Source organism: Coenobita brevimanus, unplaced genomic scaffold (assembly GCF_032717465.1).
Source record: "Coenobita brevimanus isolate Jiangsu-jjx unplaced genomic scaffold, ASM3271746v2 jjx.HiC_scaffold_1796, whole genome shotgun sequence".
Lineage (NCBI taxonomy): Eukaryota > Metazoa > Arthropoda > Malacostraca > Decapoda > Coenobitidae > Coenobita > Coenobita brevimanus.
The window spans coordinates 84,751-94,131 of record NW_027642663.1 but is presented as its reverse complement, the minus strand read 5'-3'; the positions used below and the strand labels follow the sequence as shown (position 1 = coordinate 94,131).

The 9,381-nt window shown below is 49.2% G+C and overlaps 1 protein-coding gene across 1 annotated transcript; it reads right to left on the bottom strand.

Annotated features, from left to right (window-relative positions):
• Positions 1 to 749: 749 nt before the first annotated feature.
• Positions 750 to 5,051, bottom strand: LOC145389654 (G-protein coupled receptor moody-like). The gene is made up of 3 exons (XM_080264879.1): positions 4,995 to 5,051; positions 4,693 to 4,768; positions 750 to 1,855 (listed from the first exon to the last, which is right to left on the bottom strand). The coding sequence occupies exons 1-3, from the start codon at positions 5,049 to 5,051 to the stop codon at positions 750 to 752; spliced, it is 1,239 nt and encodes a 412-aa protein (XP_080121005.1).
• Between the last annotated feature and the right edge of the window lie 4,330 nt (positions 5,052 to 9,381).

Sequence of the window (9,381 nt, the reverse complement as noted above, 5' to 3'; positions counted from 1 at the left end):
AGATAGATAGTAATTATTTTCCTCGACTTACGAAGCTTTTGGGCACCTCCTTAACATTTGTCTTACGTATTACACCCTGGTATTCTCCTATGGATTATTTTGAGATTCTAAAGGCGAAAAAGTTCTTGTATCACAGAATAAAAATTTGCACCATACACAGAAATAACCTGGTAAGGAAGAGGTGCTAAAGACCATCCTAATCCATTAAATCAGGCTCGTATTTAAAGTGGCATCTGCAGTTTTGTAGACACCCTTTCTTTGTGATTTATTTTCACAATACATCTTAGCATTCTCTTGTATGAAAAGTACTTCATTTTAATATTGACTAAGTTTGTATTAGTGACACACGGGAGGACATTAACTTGTACTGCTAAGAGTAAATTGCCAAGGTAGAAGTGTTATGAAATTTCCAAAGCCACATAGAATACTGTCCAGTGGCCCTAGGTGAGACCCGGCAAGACTGGAGCGACCCAGTGCCAACCACGCCTGCCTCATCCACTGGCCACACATACAGGAGGGAAGAATGTGCCCGACGAAGAAAGTAACTGTGGCTGGGCTGGGTGTGGCTCTGGAAGGTGTAAGGAGCAGACAGTGAAGGCAGGTGTGGGATGCAGGGCTGGTGCAGGTGTGGTGTTGGGGCTGGTGAGCACTGGGCTGGGGCAAGTCATGGCCTTGACACACCTTCAGGAAATCTTAGTCAAGGAGCGATTGACAACATCAACGCCAACACTGCAGGCAAAGAGGCTGAGTTAGGCCTGGCGGTACTCCGAGGACATGACCACATAGATGATGGGGTTGATGCAGGTGGTTAGGTGGACCAGCAGCAAACCCAAGTTGTTCAACACAGGGTCGTCATCCTTGCTGAATGTCTTCACCAGCGTGATGGGCAGGTAACACACCACAAAGGACAAGAAGATCACCAGAATCATCTTCAGGAGCCGCTGGTCCTTTGGACTTAGTGCAGTCTGCCGTGTCAGGAGTGATCCCCTCCGAGCCCTGCGGAATGTCCCACGCAACTGTGAAAATGCCCCCTTTGCTGATTCATTTGACTGCCGCCGCCCCGTCTCATCTGCTGCATCAGAGGCGGGTGAGTCTGGGGTATTTGTTGGACATATTCTGATGGGGGAGGACACCACCCCTTCCTCCCCTGAGGGATGGCCGGACAGCCCATTGACCTCAGGCCTAAGCACTGTGACACTCACCCCTGGGGAAGGTGACTGGCCTCTGCCATCACTGTGACCACTGGCCGGGTGGGTGGGAGAGGCACCACCCTCCAGGACTTCCACACTGACGGAGCTGGTGTTGGAGGTGAGCTTTACCTGTGTCTCCACCTGCACAGTCTCACTCAGTGTATGCACCCGTGGCTCACCACCCTCATGTGGCTCTGCCCTGTCCCTCTCTTCTGCCACACCCAATTTTCCACCTTCTTCCTGCTTAGTGCTGCCTTTCTGTTTGTCTTGTTTGCTATTCACTCTGATGATGCTTTGATCACTGTTGTGGCTTCGTTTGTCTGCACGGTGCACGATGCAGAAAATCCTTGCATAACTGACACAGATGGCCACACACGGAAGCATGAATGCAAACACGAAGAGCAATGACTTAGGCGAGTATCCATCGCTGTCTGGCAGAATGGTGCACGAGCCGATGGTGGGGTCCAAGCCAAAGGTCCCCCACACTTTCAGGGCTGTGGGCACTTGGGCTCCAAAGGCACCTACCCACGTGGACACAACCATCACCGCCAGCAGCGTCTGCGTGTACAGCCTGAGGAAAAATAGGGGTGGTGAGAGGTGATGACAGTGGAGGTAATGATTGACAGTTGTAGTGCTGCTAACAGTAGTTGTGACTACATGTTCATCTGAACACGAATGGAGTGGATTACAGGAGGAATGTGCCCTTCTCTTGTAGTCTTTTCGGAATAGGGACATTTATGTAACTAGGGAGCAGGGCTGTCTTGTAATATCAGTGCCATCGCATGAAGGCTTCCCTTACCGGCACCAGATACAGATATAAAAGCCGTGCAGCAGTATCAGTGACACTGCTTATGAACAGGGTCTGAAGTGTTAGGGTAAAGGGAGGCCTGAGTCCTGAGGGTAATGAACTAGTTCTTAACACTCTGGGCTAGACAAGCTTCCCACTAGCGACTACAAGTATCTGGCCTTATCAAAAGTGATATAGGAGAGTCACCCCCAAAGACTAAGGTGGAAGACCCGTTTTCTAAGTGACTGGAGATACTGTATTTTTCTTTTATAGTAATCTAGTGACGTACAGTACACGTCGTAATTCTCTTGTATGTTACTGATACAAACCAGGACGATACTGAAACAAGAAAATTACCATACTAGGGTAAGGTGTAATATGCAAAATAAATCGCCAAGGCCAAGGATGAGACGGAGGGATGGAGTAGAGAGGTATATAAGAGAGGAGGCTGTGAGCTGGGACCAGGGCAATGAAACGGCGGGGGACAGGGTGACATGGAGGCGATTTGTTTGTGGCCACCCCTTAGGCTTAAGGGATTGGGGCGTCCGGCAATAGATATATAGATAGAAGGGTAAGGTGTAATATGCAAAATAAATCGCTAAGGAAGAGGTATTACGAAGCCTCCTATATGCCAGGTAGAATACGACTCAAAAGCTAAACAAAGGCAGGAGTACAAACATGGTAAGCTAGAAATAATCAGCATAATATACGTCACCATATTACGTCATCGGTCCGACCAACACACACAAACACACACTCTCTCTCTCTCTCTCTCTTCCTGCTGAGATTAGTCATTATAAACTGTTTCCTGCTGAGATTAGCCATTCACATCAGGTGAGGGTGTCAGCGATGGGAGTGGTCTTTGTTATACTGTTCTAGCCTAATTGGAGAGGGTCGCCTTCACATGGTGGCACTGGTATAGCAGGGAGGGTCCTCTGCCTGGTTATACACACGTCCCTCAACTCCCTCCCCATCCCCCGAAAGGACGATGGTGTACGGCAGGGGATGGGTGAGTTTAAGCTACTCTCCACCTCTTCACGAATAAACAACAACAACTACAGCTCGTGGTCGTATTCTTGTCGGTTAAGGAAGGTCCCTAACACCTCTTCCTTGGCGATTTATTATTGGATATGGCTGGTTAATATCCTTTTGTGTTTTATTTATGAAGAGTATGGCGATATTGGCAGGACTTACGTAACACAGAAGAGGACAGTCAGGTGTAATGAACAAAATAAATCGCATAGGAAAAGGTGTTAGGGAGCTTCCTCAACGTGTTAAGGGACTAGAGTGAGTTAGGTGCAGTATTAAGGCACCAGAGTGAGTCAGGTGCAGTATTAAGGCACTAGAGTGAGTCAGGTGCAGTATTGAGGCACTAGAGTGAGTTAGGTGCAGTATTAAGGCACTAGAGTGAGTTAGGTGCAGTATTAAGGCACTAGAGTGAGTTAGGTGCAGTATTAAGGCACTAGAGTGAGTTAGGTGCAGTATTAAGGCACTAGAGTGAGTTAGGTGCAGTATTAAGGCACTAGAGTGAGTTAGGTGCAGTATTAAGGCACCAGAGTGAGTTAGGTGCAGTATTAAGGCACTAGAGTGAGTTAGGTGCAGTATTAAGGCACTAGAGTGAGTTAGGTGCAGTATTAAGGCACTAGAGTGAGTTAGGTGAGGTATTATGGACATTTTTGCTATGTGTGCTCGGGATTCTAGCGATCTTGCAAACTGGAATTTTTTTTTATCTGTCTCTCTGTTGCTGTTAGTGTTGTGTTCCACTCTGCAGATAAGCCGTGCAGCCCTCTCCTTATCTGTCTCTCCGTCCATCGGTCTGTTTACCTAGTTATCCGTCTGTCTATCTATCTGTCTGTCTCTTTATCCATATCTATTGGGGCTAAGATGCGAATGAATGTTTGAATGCATGAGTAAATGGGGAGTGTGTCGTCCTGTCTCGGCTACCTCCCTTTCCTTGGGGAAAGCAGCCTAGGTATATAGATAGAGATAGATAGATAGATTGATCTATCAGTTTATCTGTCTGTTTATCTATCTTTATCTATCAGCCTCCATCAAAGTCAGCGATCTTGTATGTCAATTGGCCAAAGTCGTTATGCACAGCCAAAGTTTTTAACAGTAGATCGTCAACTTCTGCATCGTTTTGGGAAGGGCGCAGCATCGGGGGTTTCGATAAAGCTATCCTGCCCGGCCATCACTTTTAACCAAGGATCTTTCCCCTTACAAAATATTTCAGGGGTAGGTGCGGCGATCTGAGGCGTCCCTTGTCATGTTATTTTTCTAATATTCACTTTAATATGATTATGAAGTGTTTGACAGATCCAAGTGGGAAGACGAATGTACATCCAAACAATACACAATTTATGCACGACTTAAATTCTCGCTACCCTGACAGCGAGGTGTATGGCAGCGTATGAGTGAAGGCAAACGTATTTACAAGCATTCTCATAGACGACTTAGTATTAGCAACGTATATCAACACACATCTCCTAGTGCCAGTTAAGATATAACACAAGCTAGTCCATATACTGTATAAGGCTGTTCTGCCACTCCGCTGGCTGATTTCTCGTGTGTTGTGGGGGAGAGTCAGCGTTATTAGTGTCTTTTCTGCATCATTCATTTATCCATCTCTTCACTGCCACACCCACGCCCACACCGGCAGACTGAGCTCCTTTATTTATTCGTTTCTTACTCCCACTGCCACATCCACGCCCACACCAACAGACTGAGCTGCATCCAGGGCAACTGACCCCGCCGGCAAGTAGTGTCTAGTGGAGCGCTGTTTACTAAGCAGCTGTTACGTAAAGGCGGCGTCACACTAGACCAAAAGTGGCTAACATGAGAGCCAGTTTTGCGAGTGAAAACGGCTGGCAGAGTCGAGTGTCCGTCACACTCGTGTGTTTTTGCGAGCCGAAACGGCCAACAGTGTCGTCTGCCTTGGCGCCTTGTGGTCATTTGTAAACAAACCACCACGGAGTACACACTCCCTTTTCCTCAATTTCTGTAACCGCCTCACGTACTTTAGCAACTCCAGAGCCACAGAAGTCTTCTAGAGTTTTCTTTGCCGCAGGATCCATATCGAAATCTGATTTTTACTTGTTGTTTGGAGACAAAACAGACAGCCTCCGTGGCTGGTCATCCAAGTGTCCGAATATTTACTTCATGTTACAAGAAATAATTAAAGGTGAACAAAAACCACAAGAATTAAATTGTATTTACTTAACAATTTTAGTTAAAGTTTCCTTTTGTGAATAACAGAATATTTTCACACCAGTTACAAAATTAATATAGGCTCATTTGAGTTCTAATCCCACCAACAAGCTGTGAGCGAGAATTGATATCCATTTCGCCTCGCAGGAGAAATCTCGCTCACCGTGAGTCAGTTTGGCTAGCGGGTCGCAAAACTGGCTAGCATGTTAGCCACTTTGTCCCAGTGTGACGGCAGCTTTAGTTCATCCAGACCAGGACCATGATCAATTGCCTACATCACAGCGTCACCTCGAAATGACTGTGGTGCTCGGCCAAAAGGGAAATATCTATCTATCTATCTATCTATTGCCAGACGTCTTAATCCCGTAAGGAGTGGCCACAAACAGATCGCCTTCATATCGCCCTGTCCCCGCCATTTCACTGCCCTGCTCCCAGCTCACACACCCCCTCTCTCATATCTCTCTCCACTCCATCCTTCTATCTCATCCTCGCCCTCCCCCTCCATCTCACTCACATACACTCTCCTCGTCAGTCTCTCACTCTCCATCCTCTCCACATGGCCAAACCACCTCAGTGTGTTTCTACTAACGCTTCCTATCACATCCACATCCACACCACAACGCTTCCTATCACATCCACACCACAACGCTTCCTATCACATCCACATCCACACCACAACGCTTCCTATCACATCCACATCCAAACCACAACGCTTCCTGTCACATCCACATCCACACCACAATGCTTCCTGTCACATCCACATCCACACAACAACGCTTCCTATCACATCCAAATCCACACCACAACGCTTCCTGTCACATCCACATCCACACCACAAGGCTTCCTATCACATCCACACCACAACGCTTCCTGTCACATCCACATCCAAACCACAACGCTTCCTATCACATCCACATCCACACCACAAGGCTTCCTATCACATCCACACCACAACGCTTCCTGTCACATCCACATCCACACCACAACGCTTCCTATCACATCCACATCCACACCACAACGCTTCCTGTCACATCCACATCCACAACAGAACGCTTCCTGTCACATCCACATCCACACCACAACGCTTCCTGTCACATCCACATCCACACCACAACGCTTCCTGTCACATCCATATCCAAACCACAACGCTTCCTGTCACATCCACATCCACACCACAACGCTTCCTGTCACATCCACATCCACACCACAACGCTTCCTATCACATCCACATCCACACCACAACGCTTCCTGTCACATCCACATCTACACAACAACGCTTCCTATCACATCCACACCACAACGCTTCCTATCACATCCACATCCACACCACAACGCTTCCTGTCACATCCACATCCACACCACAACGCTTCCTGTCACATCCACATCCACACCACAACTCTTCCTATCACATCCACATCCAAACCACAACGCTTCCTGTCACATCCACATCCACACCACAACGCTTCCTGTCACATCCACATCCACACCACAACGCTTCCTATCACATTCACACCACAACGCTTCCTGTCACACCCACATCCACACCACAACGCTTCCTATCACATCCACACCACAACGCTTCCTGTCACACCCACATCCACACCACAACGCTTCCTGTCACACCCACATCCACACCACAACGCTTCCTATCACATCCACATCTACACCACAACGCTTCCTATCACATCCACACCATAACGCTTCCTGTCACACCCACATCCACACCACAACGCTTCCTGTCACATCCACATCCACACAACAACGCTTCCTGTCACATCCATATCCACACCACAACGCTTCCTATCACATCCACATCCACACCACAACGCTTCCTGTCATATCCACATCCACAACACAACGCTTCCTGTCACATCCACATCCACACCACAACGCTTCCTATCACATTCACACCACAACGCTTCCTGTCACAGCCACATCCACACCACAACGCTTCCTGTCACATCCACATCCACACCACAACGCTTCCTGTCACATCCACATCCACACCACAACGTTTCCTATCACATCCACATCCACACCACAACGCTTCCTGTCACACCCACATCCACACCACAACGCTTCCTGTCGCACCCACATCCACACCACAACGCTTCCTGTCACACCCACATCCACACCACAACGCTTCCTGTCACACCCACATCCACACCACAACGCTTCCTATCACATCCACACCACAACGCTTCCTATCACATCCACACCACAACGCTTCCTATCACATCCACACCACAACGCTTCCTGTCACACCCACATCCACACCACAACGCTTCCTATCACATCCACACCACAACGCTTCCTGTCACACCCACATCCACACCACAACGCTTCCTATCACATCCACACCACAACGCTTCCTGTCACACCCACATCCACACCACAACGCTTCCTGTCACACCCACATCCACACCACAACGCTTCCTGTCACATCCACACCACAACGCTTCCTATCACATCCACACCACAACGCTTCCTGTCACATCCACACCACAACGCTTCCCATCACATCCACACCACAACCCTTCCTGTCACATCCACACCACAACGCTTCCTATCACATCCACACCACAACGCTTCCTGTCACACCCACATCCACACCACAACGCTTCCTGTCACACCCACATCCACACCACAACGCTTCCTATCACATCCACACCACAACGCTTCCTGTCACACCCACATCCACACCACAAGGCTTCCTATCACATCCACACCACAACGCTTCCTGTCACACCCACATCCACACCACAACGCTTCCTATCACATCCACACCACAACGCTTCCTGTCACACCCACATCCACACCACAACGCTTCCTGTCACATCCACATCCACACCACAAGGCTTCCTATCACATCCACACCACAACGCTTCCTGTCACACCCACATCCACACCACAACGCTTCCTGTCACACCCACATCCACACCACAACGCTTCCTGTCACATCCACACCACAACGCTTCCTGTCACACCCACATCCACACCACAACGCTTCCTGTCACACCCACATCCACACCACAACGCTTCCTGTCACACCCACATCCACACCACAACGCTCCCTGTCACACCCACATCCACACCACAACGCTTCCTGTCACACCCACATCCACACCACAACGCTTCCTGTCACACCCACATCCACACCACAACGCTTCCTATCACATTCACACCACAACGCTTCCTGTCACACCCACATCCACACCACAACGCTTCCTATCACATTCACACCACAACGCTTCCTGTCACACCCACATCCACACCACAACGCTTCCTATCACATCCACACCACAACGCTTCCTGTCACACCCACATCCACACCACAACGCTTCCTATCACATTCACACCACAACGCTTCCTGTCACACCCACATCCACACCACAACGCTTCCTATCACATCCACACCACAACGCTTCCTGTCACACCCACATCCACACCACAACGCTTCCTATCACATCCACACCACAACGCTTCCTGTCACACCCACATCCACACCACAACGCTTCCTGTCACATCCACACCACAACGCTTCCTGTCACACCCACATCCACACCACAACGCTTCCTGTCACACCCACATCCACACCACAACGCTTCCTGTCACACCCACATCCACACCACAACGCTCCCTGTCACACCCACATCCACACCACAACGCTTCCTGTCACACCCACATCCACACCACAACGCTTCCTATCACATCCACACCACAACGCTTCCTGTCACACCCACATCCACACCACAACGCTTCCTATCACATTCACACCACAACGCTTCCTGTCACACCCACATCCACACCACAACGCTTCCTATCACATTCACACCACAACGCTTCCTATCACACCCACATCCACACCACAACGCTTCCTGTCACACCCACATCCACACCACAACGCTTCCTATCACATCCACACCACAACGCTTCCTATCACATCCACATCCACACCACAACGCTTCCTATCACATCCACACCACAACGCTTCCTGTCACACCCACATCCACACCACAACGCTTCCTGTCACACCCACATCCACACCACAACGCTTCCTATCACATCCACACCACAACGCTTCCTATCACATCCACATCCACACCACAACGCTTCCTGTCACACCCACATCCACACCACAACGCTTCCTGTCACACCCACATCCACACCACAACGCTCCTTCACCTCCTCGTTAAT

Bases quoted from the DNA above. Each gene is read 5' to 3' on its own strand.
- LOC145389654 (XM_080264879.1), bottom strand. From the start codon at position 5,051: ATGGATCCTGCGGCAAAGAAAACTCTAGAAGACTTCTGTGGCTCTGGA. The intron at 4,769-4,994 runs GTACGTGAGGCG...TTTACGTAACAG, and splicing joins GTGGCTCTGGAGTTGCTAAA to CTGCTTAGTAAACAGCGCTC. The intron at 1,856-4,692 runs GTGTGGGCGTGG...ATTCGTGTTCAG, and splicing joins GGATGCAGCTCAGTCTGTTG to ATGAACATGTAGTCACAACT.